Consider the following 20,758-nt stretch of genomic DNA (forward strand, 5'->3'; position numbering starts at 1 on the left):
CAGGACCTACTTGTCTTAAGATGCCAGTAATTGCTGGGAATCAGCCTAAGTTTCTATATTCTGAAGTCTGTAAGTCAGTGTTCATATACAAGTCAGTGTTCATATACTGTGACCTACAAACTTCAAGATGACATCTACTCTGATCACGTTAACAGTTACTTTGTAAAAATCCCCAACGTTCCATTGCGCACAGAAAAGAGTTGAAAACAGTTTAGATAACTGAAATTTTAAAAATTATGTATTTTTTTCTTTTGAATAATTTTTTTTACATTTCCCTGTGACTGTATAGAACTACTTGTTGGTGGATGGGGTGAGGGAAACCTTTCCCTTAGGGGTATCCGTTGGCTTTTTTAGAGCAGGGAAATGGATATTAGCTAAGAAACTATGGCATTATTTTAACAGCTGTAATTAGGCCCTGTTTACTCGAGGACTAAAGAAGACCTAGCAGAAAAAACAGGGAACGCATCTTTTATCTCTGGTTCTTACCTTATGTAAAAAAGTTAATTAAGACGTTACAGGCAAAGCCTTGTGTTTTCAGCTATACTGAGACTGCAAAACTTCCGTTAGTGTCAGGCTGTTTAGTGCAGTGATTATACGATCAAAAGTGGAATTGTCTTGCCAGGCTAAGCTAGACTGTTGTTCAGTAGAATTAATGAAGAAAATGGCACAAAAGGAGGGGAAGCAGCAGGAACCTGCAGGATATATTTAGGCATTACCAAGTGCTTTGCTGAAGCCATTTCAGAGCAGTGGCTTTGCTAGCTAAGCCAGCTGGTCTTTGCTGGTACCTTCTGGACCTGAGCTCTCTCCTAGTCCCTTCTATTGCCGTGTGCATATGCAAGAAATACTGTCTGTGCATACTGAACTTACTGTCTTGGATTGCTGTGGGTTGGCAGTGGTTTTATGGACCCAGGCTGATGCTGCATGTCTTAAGGTACCATCCAAAAAGAATTTTAGAAAAACCTGGACTGTACTGTCTGTGATTAAATAAACCAAAATGAGATTTCCTGCGTAGCTCCACCTGGTGATATTAGACAGTATTGCACACAGGCCTGGTCAGAAAAATAAAGGCATTTATGTGACAGGTTTGCTGTAAACTAGCACTGAAAAGAAAGTGTGTAGTAAGCTACAAATTCATTCGCTGTTAGTAAAATACAGTTTATTTATTTATCATAAAAGTTTCAGAACAAAAGGTATTTGAGCATCAAAATTTGAGCATAAGGGTTTTCATCTGCAACAGTATTCTCTCCCAGTATTTACATTTTGTCACAACAAGAAATTTTTCAATCAATAATTTCCACCAGATCCTGTCCAAAACAATGAAATTCATTCTTCTAAGTCCAGGTGATTATGCTAAGTATAACTCATTCCTTTAAGATAAGCTGGGGAGAGTTTTATTGGAAGGAAAATCCCATGGAGGAAAAAGTACCGAAAAAATGCATTAGCTAAGCAGTTTGATAAAGACTAATAAGACAAATATTTCTGTATCTTTCAAAGCTTGCAAAGCAGTTGGGTGGTATCAGCTCAGTGGTCAGAAATGTTGCTAAAGTATGTGGGAACATACCTGTGCTACCCGAGACGCTGATAGCAGCGCAACGGTGGGAGCACCGGGTGCCCTTGCTGTGCCACTGCGGTTCTGAGTAGGCTTGGGCAGCCTCTGCTCCTGCCACTCCTCTGATACCAGCACCTGAGAGAGCTGGAGGAAAATCAGCTCAGGTCGGACCTCAGTGATTGCCGTAGTCAGCCACAAGCAGTGCTGTGAGAGGTGACAGTTTTCTTGGAACAGGTAAAGGAAAAACTAGGTGAATTTTTAAGATCCCTCAGTCAAGCTTTCCTAAACGCAGGAGGTTTAGGGAAGGGTGGAAGATGAAGGGGATAAGAGTGGAAAGAGAAAAAAAGTTTTTTCCTAAGAAATAAAATTGGCTATAAGTGAAGCTGTGCTCTTACAAGCTTGTGCAGAACACGTTAGAGTGTCACTGAGCTCCCTGTTTACTTTGTGTGTCTACAGTGTGAGTAGCTTTCCCTGTCTCAAAGTCAAAAACTAACAAAAATGGAGCACAGTGATGGAACGAGGAGGGAAATCTGTCTGGATGTTGTCTCTGTTTCACATCTCAAGCTATCATGTTTTATATTCATCAGGATACTTAATCCATGTCAATCTTTAAGCATCTAAGGGGCTTTAAAGAAACAAGTTCATACTTAGCTTTAAACACATGAATGAAATACCTTGTCAAATTCGTGAAAGGTTAACAATGGTGCTGGGTCAGGCACCATGTGATGGCAGATTTCACTAGATCACAATGGACTTTGGGAAAGCTCTCGATACTAATGGGCCTTTACAGCTAGGAACGGGTACATACACGTATTTTCCCCCAGCTGACTGCAGCCTTTTATAGTCTCCCAAACAGATGTATGAGCCCTTAAGCCTTATTTTACCAATCAATTTTTGAAAAGAGTTTGCTGGGGCTTAACTCCTGCCTGTGTTGGAGTGTGTGGCTGCAGAACTGGCTGAGTATCTACCCTCCTGCTTGTCTGCAGCTCAGCAAATCCCTCACTAATCTTTTGAGAGGCCGGTTGGACTGCATAGCAACTCGCCTCAGATGAGGTAGAACTCCATTTTCAGGGATGGGGGGGGTTTGAGCTGCGCTTCTGCAATTCCTCCCCATTCTCTGTGTTTTACAATCATTAGAGCATCGGGCAAGGTGCTCTGACAGCTACTGACCCTTTCCATTACAGCTGATTGCTTAGCCAAGGCGAGGCAATAGCTTTTCTTGAAGGCACTAAATTATCTTCAAAATAATTTCCTTTTATTCTCTTTCAGTTGCAGGAGGTGACTTGAGGCACAGAGGTAGTTAAGCCTTGTCTGTCTTCCCACAGTAATTATTTTAAAGTGAGGGGCATAACGAGTAGGAATGATAGCAAGGAGAAAGACTATGTAAAAAAATGATACAAATTAAACCAGATTTCCAATAGGAAGATGAGTTTTGATTTTGCTCTTGTTTTTAAGTTAGTTTTCCAGTAGTTCCGTGTTAATGTTCTCCTAAATGCAGAAAAAGATGACTTCTTATTTTTGAAAACCTTTTTAATGCTGCATGAATTCATTTTAATTAGGCACGTAGTATGGGGTTTGAGACTGTCCAACTGGACACCAGTAAGACTGGGTGGAGAACTGCAGTTTTCACAGCAGATTTAAGATTATTTGAGATTTGACTTTGTTTCAATTAAGAAAAGGACCTTAGATTTTGAAATGCTCTAGGCAGGGGAATTAATTGCTTTCCAGTGTGCTCTGCTGAGGTCTGCGCCTCTGTGGTTGCCTGCTTGGCAGCCTGTGTTGGAGCTGTACCCTGACAGCTTTGTAAGCTCAAGCTGTTGAGGTTCTGCAACTCCTGGGAGCTCAGCCTGCCAGCTCCATCACCCCTGGGCAAGACGCTAGGGAACTGAGAAAGTGAGCTATGGGAAACTCAAAATAAAAACACGTCCATAATTATTTTAGTTTGGATTTATTGGCAAATTGTGAAGGAAAAAATACTTAATGAGTTGTGAACATCCCACTGAAGGGTTAAGGGGGTCACATGGATTCCTGCCCGAGCATGCAATTCAAGTTGCTATCTAGCCTTAATACCCCTGTACCAGTGAAGGCACTGATAGCACATGGAAGTTGTTTTGGGTTTCAAAAATGAAATGCATGTGAAAGGGAGGAGGATGAAAGAGAGAAAAAAAAGCTGAGTGTATATTTAAGGTGGGCAGCCCAGCACATATTTGTATTAACATCAGATAATTTCTTAGAAGAGAGAATAAATTGAGTAGAATTTTACTGAAGAGTAGAAAATGTAGAAATGTCCACTCTGAAATGACTGAGGGAACACAAGATTTTGAATAACCATCCTTGCAGTCAACAGCACATTTGATCTTAGGGCATCAGTACGCTTCTAAATGTTAAGTGGGCCTACACAACAGAAGTATTTTAAGGAGCAAAATGGCATGCTAGCATTTATGATTCCCTCTTCGTTGATAACCTCAATTATCAGCTATCTCTTCCTATGCTCTGACGGTCCATTTCTGCCTCTTACATGTGTGTAAGCCTCACTGAGGTTGGTGTTGTTTCTCTTGGATTAAGGATCTGCTGTTTTAGAAGGCTGAAATAAAAAATAAATAAGCAGGTTTGGCATTACATATCCAGTGATTAAAAACTTCAGAATGACTTAGGTGTTCTGGTTGTTGCTGAAAAATATGGCATAGTATTCAGCATTTTAGTTTAAATTATATTTATGTAGTAGAAATAGAGCTTTTCTGTGGGCATGTTTCTTCTTATACAAGGTATATGTGCATACATTGTTATTTGGCTGGATTTTAAAAATCAGAAGTGTTGGCTATGGTTCTCTTTGATTATATAAGCTTTTAAGTATCAAAAATATCGTCTGTGTTTTGTAACATAACCTCTCTTACTTTACTGTGAGGTGTATGTAAGGAAGTACAGAAGAGGTGGTGATGGGTTGAGATACTGCAAGACACTGGAGGGGAAAACAAGAAGTGTTAACATGTTGCAAGAGGTAAAAGGACGCCAGTAAAGGGACTCAAGAAGGCAAGCGATGCAGTCAGAGCAGCAGAAGAGTAGGTGGATTTTTGGCAGGAGAATTTTGCCTAGATGGAAATTGGGAATGAACTGAGATGCAGAGAGGCCACCGAGGACGCAGTAGTAGTAATTGAAGCGGTGGATAACTACGGAGTGGATAAACATGTTGGTAGGTGGGTTAGGGGTGGATGTTAAAGATATTTCTTAGTGACGCTGCAGAAGAAAAGGTGGCATTTCACATTGGGAAGGCAGTGGAACAATAGTTGGGATTGTGTGAAAAGTCTCCTATTACAAGGCTGAACGATCATAAAGATAGAGTTGTGCAGTGTGACAAAGACAAGGCTGGAAAGGACATTAAGACCTCCCAAATTTCTCCAGCTTTCAGTGATGGCATCAGTCGGTCCTGTGCTTTCAACAAAGCAGAGTGCTTTGCCTTTGGCCTTTATTAGTTGCTATAAATCATTGTGTCAACCTCTAGGAGTGATGGGGCGGTGTTAGAAGCCTTCCTGTATTGAGAACATCTCCTCTGGGTCAATTCCAGTGCAAAGAGAGATTAGTTACATGCGCATGAAGTATCCTGCACATTTTCTGTGGATAAATAGAAAGCGAATTCCAGGTCTGTCAGTCAGAAGACTCTATGAGTGCGCTTGAGGAAAAAATAAAAAGAGAGAACATTTCATTTAGAGTGTACTTTGTGTTGTTGCTTTTGAATGCAGTGAATAAATTGTAGGAGGCAGAGCAGAGATAGTGAGCAGTGATACTGAACGGCTGACTTGCTTTTAAAAGTCTCCTTGGGATGTTGTTGTAAAGCTGCACAGTGATTTGGAGCCTCCTCAGGTGCTGTCCTTCCTTCAACTGAAACATCTGAATTTCCAGGTGGTGACAAAGCCTGAAAGGAGAGACCAGGAGAGGAACTACTAGAAGAGAATTTCTGTTTGGAAATGCTCCGGCTGACAGAGAAAAAAGCTTTTGGGTCAGGAAGCATGTGTGCTCTTCGGCAGTGGTCTGAAAGGAAGGATAAACCTAAAAACTGTCTCTGCATTGTGGCCACTTCACTTGCAGTGTTTAAACTCATTACAAACTTGTGGAAACATTAATCAGGAAAATCGATGACCCCATACGCTGAGGAGAGCGTGCTAAATTCCTGTATTTTACACCTCAGCCTCTTGTAGCACAAATGTCTTAGTCTAAGGTGAACATTCAAAAGATAAATGGGTCACTGCAGTTGTATTTATTGGCTCTTCTTTCTTTTAATTTGAGGCGACGATGGTATATTTTCATTTCTTTTCAGTTTATTATCTTTGAAGTCAGTGATGATATTCTAGTTTCACCATCCACCTCCCCCAGAACTCCCAGGAAGGACTTTTGTTCACAACTCTAGCTAGGTTTTTGATCACTTGCAACATGGTTTGAATAGAAGTAGTATTAGATTATGTACACATGAAATACGGTGTTATTGTCACACAGCAAAGTTGTTTTGTAGATTTGGTGTGTGTGTATCATTGTATTGGACTGTGGCAGTGACACTGGAGGCTTCAGTCAGCGGTGCACACGTGGTGCCCTACTGCCATGTAAGACTCCCTGAATTATGTATGATGTCCACTGGGGATGGTAGATGTGACACAGGACAGCCTGAGACTCGTGTCCTCCTCAGCTGGCAGCTGAAAGCTGAGCAAGGTCTCCCAAAATGTCACTGGACTATGGATAACTGGATCAGTCCCTACAAGTCTGGAGCATCTCTGCTGAAGCCAGTGCAGATACTGGTGTGAAGGGAAGAACAAGATACTGGTGCTTGCTCAAAGGCAATTACACTGCTTTGCAGTTGTGTCTTCCCCGTGTTTTCTCATTTTAAGGTGGACATAATTGGGTAATATGATTGTGAATTATCTGTGCCATCCAAATAGAGAGTGAGATTGCTTGTTGTCATGACAACAAAAGATGGTGAGATGTTTACTTGAAAGTGAGTTCTGCACAAGCGTTCACATCAAGCTGTGTCTGAAGATCAGTGTTTGAAGAACTATTCTTCAGAGAGTCTATTCCTCCTTTAAAATATTTGCTGTATTCGTGCAGTTTTACCCCAGGATATATGGAAGATGGCTTTTTGAAAGCTTAACCCAGGACATAGCGTAGGCTTTTATTTTCAAAAGGCACTCTTTAGTTCAGTAATGGAAATCCTACCTAGACTACAAATAGCGGCATATGGAAAAGCCAGCCAGTCAACTATCTGCTGTTTATATAAAAGGAGTTTGTAGCGAAGAGACTTCCTTTTAAAATGAATCATATGGTAACTCACTTTTATAATCCTTTAATATCTTTTTGGCTTTAAAAGGTATTTGGGTTTAAGAGCATGCTTTGTGATATTAATTTTATCTCACTGAGCTTTCTTTCGTGTATAAATCTGTGCTGGGGCAGAGGAGATATTATTTATTAATTCCTTGGAAGTGCCTTTTATACAATGTGTACTGAAAAAGAAGTGTATATTTGATATTCAGATGGGACAAACTACTACTCTTCTCTATGAGTAAATATGCTATGTATAAAAAGAACTGTGTAAGTGCTGCATACCATTAAATAGTTACCTGACTGCCTTCTTGTTGTAGTTACTTTTTAGTATACTTTCAGCTGCTTACTGTCCAGAAAGGTCTTCATTACCTTTCAGTTAAGCTTATGAGGAAGGTGCATTTGGTTGTGTTCATTTAATATAAACAGAGAATGTTGACATTATCAAAGAGATACATAAGCTGCAATAGCCAGTAATATTATTTGAAATTCTTCAGTCATAGGATTGATTTTGATGACTAGATACTAAATGTAATAATATGTAGCACACATACTTGTATTTTAAATATGTGTGTTTTTACAAGTGCCCAATTGTAGTTAAGGAAGCTAGAGACAGTCAGAGAGGAGTAGGGAAGAAGTTGATGAGAATGCTTAAATAGGACTTGCAGTTGTTACACGATAGGAAAATCTAGCTGAGTCATTTTTTACATATCCAGTGCTGCTATTTGAAATTTGAATTGGAAATGAAATAGTTTCAGTAAGGATTTAATATATCTGAAATCAGGGTTTTTTTTCTGGTCTTTGGTTACAGCACCTAGCTCAACTGTGTTATGGCCCAGGAGTTGCAGTTTTATAATCCCAATTTAAAAAAAATACTGATCTCAGGAAGAACTTGGTACTTTCTGAGGCAGGTCAGGACCTTGAAAAGTCAGATCTTTAGCCAGCCCTCTACATTTTACCTCTGTGCTTGTCACTTAAATAGTTCAGTAGTTCCTTAATCAAAACAAGAACGTGTGACTTGTTACTTTGAATTATGCAGCATGGGAGATACTATTTAGTTATTTATTTCACGTAGCAATAATACATCAAAGATTGGTGTCAAAGGCTTCTTAGGTTAATGAGAGGGGCAATGTCGGTGATGGTGAGGAAAGAAACTGGAATAAGACCAGAAAAGACAAGTGGCGTGACTGGATTTGTCAGACATTTGTAAACATCAATGGCAAAACATATATTAATCATCTGTTTTTCTTGCAAGCTTCAAAATTGTGAACTTGTGCCAGTTTTCTGTACCGCTCTTTTCTGGTGTCATACCTGATGAGTTAACTATAACTCATTTCCTCTGTCAATGAGACCAACTGGCTATGTTGGTAATCCGCCACATGTCTACGCTGGTGCTCCCAGATCCTCTCTCCGCCACCGACCCCATGTATTAGCTCTGACTGGAAAGTCTCATTGGAAATTAGCTGTGTAAGACAGAGGCCAGGTTCTGGCATCCCTGTCAAAGGAACCTTGGTTTTATGGGGTGCACAGGGAGCTCAGCATTACTACGTTTGCTTTTGGGTAGCCTGCAATGCTGCTAATCTGAATTGTCTCAAAAATACTGGAGTTGTTCAGGGAGTCGTTGGATGATAGCTGGCTACATGTACGTTGATCAACATAACCCTGAGACTATCAGGGTGTGGATTATGCCTACAGCAATATAATAGATGACGGCAAGTAAAATTACTGGTCTACTGCCACACAAGACTGCTTGCCCCCTTACAATGCTCATGTCCCTCCTGCACGTGCCCTTCAGTTTTCCTGTATCAGACAAGCTGAGGACAGGGCATGTGGTCCATCCCATCTCCAGTTCTCCCCTGCCTGAGGCAGGGTCAGTGAAGACCAGAAGGTACCAGCTAAGAAGGCACTGAAGAAGTAGCAAAGGCAGTGTGGTGTGTTGTGAGCAGGATGCCAGGCTGAGGTGGTGCCATGGGCAAGGAGGTGGGCTGGAAATGAGCAGACAGGCCCCCATTCCTTTGGCTGATAGACGGGGATGATGCAAAGGGAATTTTACTCCTGTGTGCTTTCCCTTAAATCCCAGGAAGCTGAAGAATAGGAGATGGGGCTCTGGGAAAATGTTATAATTATGGGCTAATCTTGTCTCAATTCTTTAGAAGTCATATAATTCAGTGTATGAATTGACAAAGTCTTGCAACTCTGACATCCTTTCTTGAAGGTTTTCTGTACTGTTCCCTGCTGTCGTTACTATGTCTTCAGGGATTCCCCTTCGTATTTTACTCTCTGTTCCATGAGCATGAAATTTGGAGAATAACCTCCCTATTGGCCAGCTGGTGCTAGGCCAGCCATCATTTTCACAGTCCTCTGGAGCCTACCTTGGATCTTACTTGCTTGGAGGTAGTCCCATTGATCGTAAATCTGTTATATGGCAGAAATTCTGGAGTAGGGAGCGTCTTTGTTCTTTCTGGTGATAGTGAGCCTGTAAAGCGGAGTAAGATGAAAAAACCTATCTGATATATTGATGTGTGACTTCTGATATGTTCTCTGTACAAGAGACAAAGATATGTGCAAGCCAACTGAGAAAATAACAGCTGTGATGCTAGAGAGTGAGCAAAAGAGGCTTGTTCTTTTGCTTTCTCAGTAGCTGCAAAGATATGTCCACAGTTTATAATACATAGGTTTCCATTACATATGAGGAAGAGTTGAACAGGTCAAATATTGGAGTGATGATACCAGTACACACATTGTAGTTAGTGTCAGTCCTTCATGCTGCTCACATTAATATCAGCAATACACATGTGTAAATTGACAGTCATCCAAATGTAGAAGTGAAGGGGTTGCTGATAGTTGTAAAAGAGTGAATTGAGCACATCCAGCAAGTTAGCTACATGGGTAAGATGTTTCATTGTCTCTTTTTGCCTTGCAGGAAGAATGCAAACAAATACTGGCTCGGCAGAAATCCAGTTCCCAGTCTGATTCTCATGACGATGAGATTTCCCCTCCTCCTCCCAACCCAGTGGTAAAAGCCCGGCGCAGGAGAGGGGGTGTCAGTGCAGAAGTGTACACTGAGGAAGATGCTGTTTCTTACGTCAGAAAGGTAATGTGTTACTGTCTGATTCTGAGATGTACAGGGCAATCCAGGGACTTATATTTTGCTCATAATTTGGACTCGTGTCAGCCTGTAGGATGGTGTCCTCATGCCATCATGTGCATGGCTTGACCATCTTCTTCACACTCAAGTTCTTTTGCTGCTTTCCCTGTCAATATGGCTTCAGCATTCTCTATTCTTTCCTTTTTGAGATGTGCTGCTAATCTGTTTCCCTCTCTAGCAGGGTCGGTAATTCTCAGCCATTTTCTTAATATTCACAGACTTCAGCAGCTTCTGAGTTTTGTCAGAACCTCACAGTTTTGGAAAGCAGCCTTTTCTATTGCTGTGTTTCCTGCTTTTTTTTCCAAAAAGTCACTTCTAGCTCAAGTTTTCTTCTAACCAGGATCATTTAGGTTCCCTAGACCATTCAGACACATGGTTTCAATGTTGATTTAGTACCACCTAACCCATGGGTTTTTGGAAGGCTATTGACCATACTTGGGTGATTTTATGTGACTGTAGTCTTTGAAGAAGTGCCAATCCCAAATTAGGTAATTTCTTCGGTAGGAGCACTAATTTGAGCTTCTCTTGTTTTATCTGCTTTTTTCACAAAAATATCTAGATATGCTCTATCCTTGATATCTCTTAACAACTGCAATTTTTTTTTGAAACTGGCCAAAGCTTTCAAATGTTATTAGAAGACAATCATTACAATAGCATATGTCATACTTGTTTAGGGAGCTAGGCTAAAAATGCATTTCGTAAGGTTGACAGATGCTACTAATGTGCTTTTGTGCATGCCTGGAGTAGCTTTAACCCAAAGAGCTTTTTCTTTATGGGAATACATTTTTTTCAGTCACTGTTTTTTGGCAGAATATTTTTTGCCTTTGCAGTCAGATGTGCTTTTGTCATCCACTTACAAAACAAGTTCACTGGCTGCTCTGGGGATTTCTGACCCAAGAAACAAAGAATTAGGAGAGCCTTTTTTCCTAAAAACAATATGGAGGAGTATTCTTGTGGCAGTTAAATAATGCTTGCAAGTATACAGTAAATTTTAACAACAGTGTGGTCAAGCTATTAATGCACTGCACTGTTAAAAAACTTGTGTGTTATTTTAAAAGCCACTTTCAAACACTTCTTTTTCTCTGCAGTTTGCAATATCCCCCTTCAAAACTTCCATGAAGAGACCACATTTGTCTCTGCTTAATATGGGCTCCATCTGACTTTTCTGAAAATCAAAGGAAATATTCCTTCCCACACCCCTGAGTAATTCTTTTATGTTTATATGGAACCTGAAGTTAACTTTGTTGTCTTCGTTTTTCTACAGTGATGCCAATAAGCCCTGACAGTGGGTAGGCAAGAATGAGAAGAAGCAATTCAGATCATATTCTCTGTGTTCTGTGACTAGGGCTGTTATGATTTTAATTTCCTAGGAACTGACTGAACTTAAATAATAATAATTTAGGGGATGGTTTCTTGTCAGGCTACAGATGCTGCAAGGAATAGAGAACTAGCACTGGGAGGGTTTGTGTCAGTGCTTTGTCTTCTGCCATCAGCAAATGAATCCCATGGTGACTCCCATGGATGTGTGTTTGTGACAGAGATTTCTAGAATACAGAAATAAACAGAGACACTGAAAGGACAAATTATGAAACTAATTTAAAAGTGTAAAAAGCAAGGCAGGGGTTGTGTTAGACTATTGCAAGCAGATGGAATTTTCGATAGTAGCCAGGAAGAACCACTGGCTTGAAATCAGGTGTTGGATAGAAACACATATGGGTCATAAGCCAATTTAAAGGATCCCTTGAAGGGGTGAGCTATAGGGTGAGTACTGCTAAAGGCAGTGCAATGAGTTATGTCACTGGAGGGGAAATCAAAGGAGATTTAGCTTTGTGATTTGAGCAAGCACATGGCATGGCTCCATTCTGGGGAGCACAAAGGAAGATCACTGCGGAGGGTTATTTTATTGCTTCATTCCTGAAACTAGAGAAAGCAATATTTGTCACCACATCTGACATAACGTATAGTTAATAACTAACAGAGTAGGAATCATGCTGTAAAGAGGGTTATTGGCTTGAAGAGAACATTCAATGATTACTTGGAACAGTGATGTAAGAAATGGTCAAGTGATTCTTCCTGCCATTTGATTTTGGTCAGACGTATGGTTACTGTGACATCTAGAGAATCTCTTCTGTGTTTTCTGTGTTCTTGCCCCAACAGACCCACTTTGGTCTTGGCCTTGTGGCTTTCACTGCTGCAGATTCTCACTGAGAAAGGCTTGTCAACGCTATTCCATAATCAGCCAGAAAGGTTGGAGTTGAATGTCTTAGTGATTTGATTATCTACCCTTTTGGCTCATCAGCAGGAAGCTGAACAGCTAGGATATTCTTAATAGAGCAAGGGTTCAGGACTGCAATTCAGTCCAAGGTTTGTTTGCTAGAGTAAGAACCAAGAATAAGATACTAATTCTATTTAACATTGAGAAATTTAAACTTTTAGATAAATTAGACTATGTTTCACTCTGATGCAAATATGCTGTTTATACATACATGCTTCTCTAGACTTAATTTGAGTAGTCTAATGACCACAGCAGTCAATGTAAGTGATGTGTGAAGCCAGAGTTTAACCTCAGATCTTCACACTGTAGTATTTTCCCTTGAAATAAATCTAGATCAGTTCTTTGTGAGGAAGGTGGGCCTCTCAGAAGCTTGGTTTCTTATACCATAATGAGTACTGAAAAGTATGGTGTAATCATCACATTTTTACCTTTTACCTAAAGAAATGTTGCTCATTCCCTAGTTTTAAAAATAGATTGCTTCTAATATTGTTTGTGGGGAAAGAAGAATATGAAATATGTTTTCCTCAGTTCAAGAGATTTGAAAGGAGACTACACAGCTGCCAGTACCTGCTAATTATAGTATTTTATGGGTATCCTTCTCCCCACTCATCCCGGATCTTATATTTCTTTTCTGGTTGTCATACTGAGAACATAAATTCTTATCCTCACATTATCAAAACTGTAATTTATGAGTTTCTTAGTGGCTTTATATTGTAGTCTAAACCTGTCTCAGTGTTTGAAATCCAATTGCATCCATTATCTTGAGTAGTGGAATTTTCTATAGATTTCAAGATCTGTGAAGAAGTACAACCAGGCATGTAATTACCCTTTGTTCTTTTCTCTACAGGTTATTCCAAAGGACTATAAAACTATGACTGCTCTGGCAAAGGCCATCTCCAAGAACGTGCTCTTTGCTCATCTTGATGACAATGAACGAAGGTATGAGGTGCTTTATGATTTAAATAGCTTGACCTGAGGGCAAGAAATTATATTAAATTTTGACTCAGGGATCAGAACTACTCTTACTGATGCATTTGCGTCATACTAGATGCACCCTCACACACACTTACAGTATTATGACAGAGGGTAAAATCACAAGCTAAAAGAGGGCAAGAACAGGTTAAGAATGTATTCAGACATATTTAATATTTTCAAATCAGCTATGCCTGATGAACTTTAGGTTACTTAAGTAATTGGCTAAAGCAATCTCAGAAGCATTTGTAGTTACTTCTGAGAACTCAGGGAAGACAGGTCAAGTGCTAGAAGAGTTGGAAAGAAAAAGCATAATGTCTATAAAGAGGTAAAAGAGAATTACAGGTAAATTATTTTGTTCTTTGAAAAGCTGGAACAAACAAATTATGTGTAAGCACCTGAAGGAGACCAAGGAGTTCAGTAACAGCCAATGTGACTTTTAAAAACTTGAAAAAGTCTTTCTACAACTGAGTAGCAAGTCTTGTAGCTAGGGAAGGCACAACAGAGGCCAAAGAAGCTTGACATCTAGTAACATTTTGACATTAATATATATGACAGTTCCATAAACAATCAAGGGAAACATCTTCAGTGAAACCACTACGGAGTCTGTGCAAAACTGATTGGGTTGCCATGCCAAATAGCAGTTATCAATGGTCTAACATTCTAATGGAAAGATACATTGAAGTGTGGGAAGGGTTGGTCTGGTTTTCATCGTTGTTGCCATTAATGACCTCAGTGGTGGAATAGAGTATGAGTCTTGAATTTTTAGATGACATGAAGATGGGAAGGGCTGCTAAAACATTGGGAGACAAGGCTAGAATTCAGAATTAGGCTGACAGGTTGAAGAAATGTTGTAGTAAAAGCAGGATGGATTGTCACTGAGACAAGTGCAGAGACGTGTACTTAGGCAGGAAGAACACCTTTATAACTATAAGATGGTTTTGCAGTTTTGGTAGTTCCTTGAAAATCTATGTGGAGCTTATTGTGAATCATGGTCTGAACATTAGTCACTAATGTCAAGCTGTTTTGAAAATACTAATGTTTTACTGGGGTAACTAAACAGGAGAACATGCAAGACGTCTTGGTGTTGGAAACATTTCATCTGGAACACAGTGTCCAGTTTGTGCACTGCACTTCAAGGATAAACAGTTGGAGGAAGTTCAGGGAAGAGCAGTGGGAACTATCACAGATCTAGATAACATCTCTTCTGAAGAAAGAGTGGGATTGGTTGGCCTGCAGAAGAAAAGTCAGGGGCGGGGGGATGTGATAATAGCTTATAATTGTGTATGAATAATGGTATATGAGGAATAAACTGCTGTGTGTGCCAAAGGGTAAAGAATAACAGATTTAAAGTGCAGTAGGAAAGAGTCAAGTCAGATAGGAAGAGGTTTCTGCTTGGGTAGGTTGTGGAGTCTCCACCACTTGAGGACATTAAGAACAGATTAGACTATGGTCTGCCAGGAATGACATAAGTAGTGTCAGTCCTGCCTTGCAGCGGATAGGCTAAGTGATGTCATGAGGTCCTTGCCAACCCTGCTTTTCTGTGCTTCTGTGGTTAGAAAGGACAAAGACTTTGTCTACACTGACGTTTTTAGTACTGGCAGAACATCAGCAGTACAGTCCTTTGGTGGGACTACTTGAAGACTTTCAGTCAAAGCACGCTCCAAGTGTGCAAATTTTGCTCCCTCTTGCAGACGTTTGCACAGTTTAATTACTTTGCAATCCTAATTATTATGATATCGCATTCGCACGCAGATTTCTGGAGTAATTAGAAGAGGATTAACTTTGCACATTTCTTCTCAATTTTTCACCCACAGCAGAGAATTCTTGTACAGAACTGCTATAAATCCTAATTATACCATTGGCATGCTAATGTCACAGGCACTGAAAGGATAGGTTTTAGGGCTGGAAAAGGGACATTTCGGTAATATGTTATCAAAGTAGGTTGAAAGAAAAACTGAAGTAAAAGTGCTTTTTCTTGCACTGTGCTGATTGTACATCATGGTCGTAGTCTCTCCTATCCATTCCTTGTGACCCATTTACCTCTGTCAGACAGACTGTCCTGTTACGGGTATGCGTTAGGAGTGAAGAGATGTGTGCAGATTCCCATGTGTGTGCTGCAGATGGGTTCTAGACTGTCAGCTTTTGCAGTCCTCAAACTATGGCTTGACCAGGTGTCTACTGCCTCTGCTGTCAAAAGATTTAGAAGCTTCTTGGTTTCTGGGTTGTGCACTGCAGCATATTCAGCTTTATACCATCTCCCTTGCTCAGGGATGTGTCTAGGTGCCTTGTTCAAGCCTCATGACAAGCACAGCAAGCTATTGCTGGCACTGTGCAAAAAAACAAGTAACTCACAGAAGGACGCATGCATTCTGCTTTTGCAGACATGATTGCAATGACGAGTAAGTTGTTCTCTCTGCATTTTACTGAGCTCACTCTCCACATCATGCTATTGCCCTTGTCAGGTTTCGTTTGTAAAGTATGGAGAAGTCAGCAAGGTGGAGCACACCATTGCCATCACTTCCAGTTTGTATATTGTTGCTGGAGATATGTAGTTCAGTGAAGTAAGTGGTATATGACTTCATTTGTGTTCTGTCCTCTTGGAATGGTGGAAAGCTAGGAGAGGTGACTTGTGTTGTGCTTGCTGCTTGGCAGCTGTAAAGGGCCTTATGTCTGACATAAACCCTTATTTATAAAGGCAGCATGTAGCGCATTATCTCTGTGGCAGATATTCCATATGAATGATTAATTGCATGAGAAGTCATGGTGAAGTGAAGGTAAACAAGTATCTTTTTGCACTGGTGTCTGAAATAGTTCTGTTCAGGTCTTCTTTTGGATAGCGTCTTTCCATGTGCCATGCTTAAAAAAGAGTTGCTGTCTATCTCATGCACACAACACACACACAGAGTCTCTGGTGTAAAATTATACTGAAAAGTGCAATAAAAGGGAAACTGCAACTGCATCAGTACTGAAGGCAGCAGAGCTAGTTATCAGCAACTTTTGCCAAAATGCTCATTTCAGGAGTTGCTAACATTATAAAGAACAGTGCAGCTCTGCAAAGTGATGTAGCAGTCCACTGTTTTCTCGTGAGACTTTTCCACTGACTTCAATAAGATCTTGATTAAACTCTGGAGTAGGGTTCTGGTTCTCTCAAAGCCAGTGGCAAAATGCCCATTATCTGAAGTGGAAATGTGCTTTTAACTGTAAGGGAGCTGTTGTTCTCATTTGCAAAACCAGGAATATGTGGCTTTTTAATTGTGTTTCTGCACATGTGCACCTGATGTATATTTTATGTGTGTCTTCCTTTGCCCAGAGCTGGTCTGTTACATTCTCACTGACACAAAACCTCAGATTTACTCATCTAGAATTTTTTTTTAATTGATGAGAAACTAGCTGTTAGACATTAAAGCAGCATCAGGGCTTCATAAAATTAATTTCTTATTGTGTTTTAATAGGTATAGTTTGATTTTGATTGTTTATTAAAATACTGCACATCTAACAAAAATACTGGACTATATTAAAAATTTTAGTGAAATACAGGCAAGGTAAATATTTGTGAGCTGTGGGAAAAAGGGGGATGTTAAGGTGGTGATGGGCTTAATTATGAACTAAAAAGCTCAGTTAGTTGCAGAGAGTACATGGATGTGTATCAGTGTGCTTGCCTTTGAGCTCATTCTTGTTTCTTGTCTTACCAGCCCAAACTCAGTTGCAGTCTTCTCAGAGTAGCCTTATGTTGTATGTGCTTTGATGGGTTTTGCTTCCCTGGCTGGGATGTGTGGCAAAGCCCTTTCACTTTGTTTCAGGCTTTGATGTATTTCCTCTGCAGTTAGGATGTATTTAATGCCGGGGTAGTTGAGCTTGGATTTTGATCTTGTGCTGTTATAACATCCTGCAGGTCCCTAGGCACGTGTGCTCTAACTTCTCTCCTTTCTTCCACCTCATGTGATGACATATTGGTTGGCTTATGTTCACATGGGGGTTTTGCCCTTTGTTTTGTGTTTTTTCCTTACTCCACTTCCTTCGTGACTCCATTCAAAAACCCTTGGAAAAGACTGCTCAAAGGGTTTTATTAGGTGGGCAGTGGAGCATTTTAGTTAAGCTCAGATGTGAGCGCAGCAAGATTTTCTTGAAAAGCATGGTTCATACTGGTGTGCAAACATCATGCAGAAGCTGTGGAGGTGGCCACCAAGAGGACAGTTTTCCCAGGCAGAGATAGTTATGATCACTGCAGGATCAGCAACTCTGGTCCTGGCTTGGTGCTCACCAAAGCCTTACATATATGTACACAGTCCTGCAAAACAGCTTCTCGTGTGACAGCTCTGAAGGAGCTCCTTGCAGCATAGAACAAGTTCTGACACAGAAGACAGTGCTGCACAGGCTGTGCACCCAGAAGAACTAGGAATTGCTCTGCAGTCTGTTCAAGGATGAACAACCTTGAGAGAAAACACTGGTGGAGCTGGACCTTCAGCCAGGTAAGAGACATTCATCCTCTCTTTCATTATACTGGGGAAAAGTGAAATGGCAGCATTAACTGTGAGGGATTTTTGCATTATAAACATAAATTTATTTTTTATAGATTATGTTCTTTGCAACAGTTTGTCTTTAACATCAGTTGAGGGCAGAAGCCATCTTGTTTCTTTGCTCTTCATTACACCTGTGATCCAAGAGGAAGTCCCAGCAGAAAAGAATAAAATTAAATACAATCCTTGATTATGGCATTTGTACTTAATAAAAAGAACACAAAGATAAAATTACAAATTTTGCAGAAGTGCATATTTCATAAAGTAGATCTATCTTTGTAGTGTCCCTCCAGAGTGCTGGTGGGAAGTTACACTTAATAACATTCAAGCGTTGTCTTAGGTGGCCTGTGCTATAGGTTCTAGTGGGTGAATAAGGGGAAGGAGTTCCTTGCTGATCTCATCCCTCCTGGTTCCAACATGATCTCATGGTTCAGGTCCATTCTGAAGGCTGTTAAGAGTTTGCATAAACTTTCCCCCTTCTTTTGGTCTGTGACGCTTGAGAATTTTGCATATGGGAGAAATCAGCACGGCAGGGTGCGTTGTACTGATGCCCTCTCTGCTGCTTTGGTTTTGTTCAGTCAGCAGGCAGTGAATGATTTCTATCTATGCAAAGACAGAATTACACCCATAACTTGGCAGCATTTTATTTCCTCTCCCACTCTTGGATATTCAGCAGATTAACATCCTCTAAGCCTTCCTAGTTGTGAAATGGTGTATAAAGTCAAAATTGGTGACAAGGGGCTAGTCTGATTGTCCTAATCTCTTATAACCTGGCAGTGTAGCTAGTGAGAATTTTTATTGGTTCAGCATGTAAAGCTGGAATACAAGTACACCCACTTGGCTTTGCCATGATGTTGAACAGTAAAGGGTAAAAAAAAAGGAAGAAATTGTTCCTTTTCTTTCTGTGGATAAAAATAAAAGATATTTTTCATCATTTCATTGACAGGGTGTTCTGTCTTTACTGGATTGGGGCAGCCCCTGAGAGGGGGGCAGTGAGAAGACTGAGAAGTGACCTGCTGTGGGAATGGAAGTTGTACCCAAAACTGATGATTGTCAAGGAGGAGAAGGAAATATAACTGAAGCATAACCAGTGCGTGAGAGAGCAGGACTGAGAGCAGCAGGAGTGTCAGTCCTGGTTCCAGGATGTCACCAATGCCTGTCTGCTCTGCTGTGAGTCATGAGCCACGTCTGCCAGTCCCTGTTCAGAAGCTCAGTGGCCTCCTGACCACATAAAGAAGTGGAATGGTTAAACGATCATCATATCTGTGTATAAATGTGGTGTAAAATCTATATGTGAAAGCTATGAAAAGCTTGTTTGTAAAGGAATAAAGAGAATAGATAAATATTTAACATGCACTTCCAGACTCCACTTTTGGCATTTTAGCTAATATAATAATTTTTACAAGCATTGATTCTTTATTATTAATGTACAGGCAGCTGTAATGCCTGCAACAGCTTTTGGAATGCTTTTGTGTATTTTATTACTTGGATTAATAATAAATTGGTTTGTGTGAACAGTATACTGCTGTGAAACTGCTTTGGAAACAAAGAGTCAGGAAATTGTATTTAATGCTTTTACTAAAATATTGAGCTCTTTCAAAGGTGCAAAAAAACAACAACAAATGAACTAAACAGTAGACAAAACTGCTGTATTTACTACAGCAACAGAGAGTGTTGCATTTACCCTTGTGTGTTGCCTGCATTGCAAAGGTATGAGAAAAAAAGGCATTTTTTATTTTCTATGCTTGTTGGGGCCAGGATGTAAAGATGAAAATTGGCACTTGTACTGGGCATGGAAGCCAACCAAGAGTTTTCTTCAAGGAAAAATTCTTACCCAGGCATCTTGGAGGGCACATGCTGCTGTGATGCTGTAGATAAAATTGGAGGCAAGTTGTTGTAGATACCATCATCTTGCTGTTAGCATTTCAGAAAAATGTTCTACTACCTTCTTAAAAGTGTGTTGTAAGTAACCAGTGTTCTGCAATTCAGTCAGTTTTGTACGCCATGATGGGTGGCAAAGTGGGATCCTATAGGGACTTACTGGGCATAAACATAACACTATTTGAAAGACTTTAGTGTCCAAATTAAGAGTTCCTCAGTATTGAGACACAGTAATGTTCTTAAAATGTATTAAGGGCTCCCACAGAGAGGAAAAGAGTTATCATGTATCTGTGTCCCCTGAAGACAAAACATCAGAATTAGCTTAAATTGTACAAGATGGATGTAAACTAGACATGTGGTAATAATTTCTAGGATACTTAAACAGATTGTAGAATCTATAGTTGTTAAGAACAGGTTAGACAAATATCTTTGAACATAATTTAGGTTGTCCTCTGTTTGGATGGGAGAAGCCTCTTAGCTCTACTTTTATAATTCTTGGATCCTCGGTAGTGGGGAACTAGTGTATTCTTTCTCTGTACATTTTTTTTTTATTTTCTCTTTTTGAATGTATTTGAAGTGTTATTGTTATTTTGCACATCTTCTGTTTTCTCAGCTAGATGAATCTAATTTTCCCATCTTCCTTTGCAGACCAGGTTCCTCAGACCACTGACCATTTTTGTTGTTCTCTTCAACATTCTCCAGTTGGTCCACCTCTTTCTTGTTTGTTTATATTTTTCACTGTGACAACTGTTGACTGCTTAGCATGTGATCACAGAAATCATTGGATCCTTTCCTGCAAAAATGCTACCTTGGCAGTGAATCTTCACCATATTTTTATGCCATTGGCTATTCCTACCCAAATAGGCTTAGCTGTTGTGTCTTTATTGAAAGTACATATATTATCTCAGACCATTTCTTCAATTTGTAATCATTTTACATCCTGGTGTTGTTTTTTGAAGTGCTTGAAGCTCCTTTATGCTAGGTATTGTCATCAAATTCAGAAAACACACTCTTTATCCAGGTCAGTAATGACTTGGGTACTTTTTTCAGTACAGGCATGATCTAACATGAGAGAAGTGGTTTTCCATAGCTAACATGAATTTTAGTTGTTG

The 20,758-nt window shown here is 40.0% G+C and overlaps 1 protein-coding gene across 2 annotated transcripts in view; it reads left to right on the forward strand.

Moving 5' to 3' along the window:
- Nucleotides 1-20,758, forward strand: part of PRKAR1B (protein kinase cAMP-dependent type I regulatory subunit beta) — a 100,976-nt gene that overhangs the window by 5,576 nt on the left and 74,642 nt on the right. For both annotated transcript variants that reach the window (XM_074886576.1, XM_074886577.1), the window contains exons 3-4: nt 9,774-9,944; nt 13,121-13,212. In XM_074886576.1, coding sequence (XP_074742677.1) covers nt 9,774-9,944; nt 13,121-13,212 — 263 coding nt within the window. The remainder of the gene's footprint in view (nt 1-9,773; nt 9,945-13,120; nt 13,213-20,758) is intronic.

The sequence above is a fragment of the Strix uralensis genome, chromosome 16 (assembly GCF_047716275.1).
Source record: "Strix uralensis isolate ZFMK-TIS-50842 chromosome 16, bStrUra1, whole genome shotgun sequence".
NCBI lineage: Eukaryota > Metazoa > Chordata > Aves > Strigiformes > Strigidae > Strix > Strix uralensis.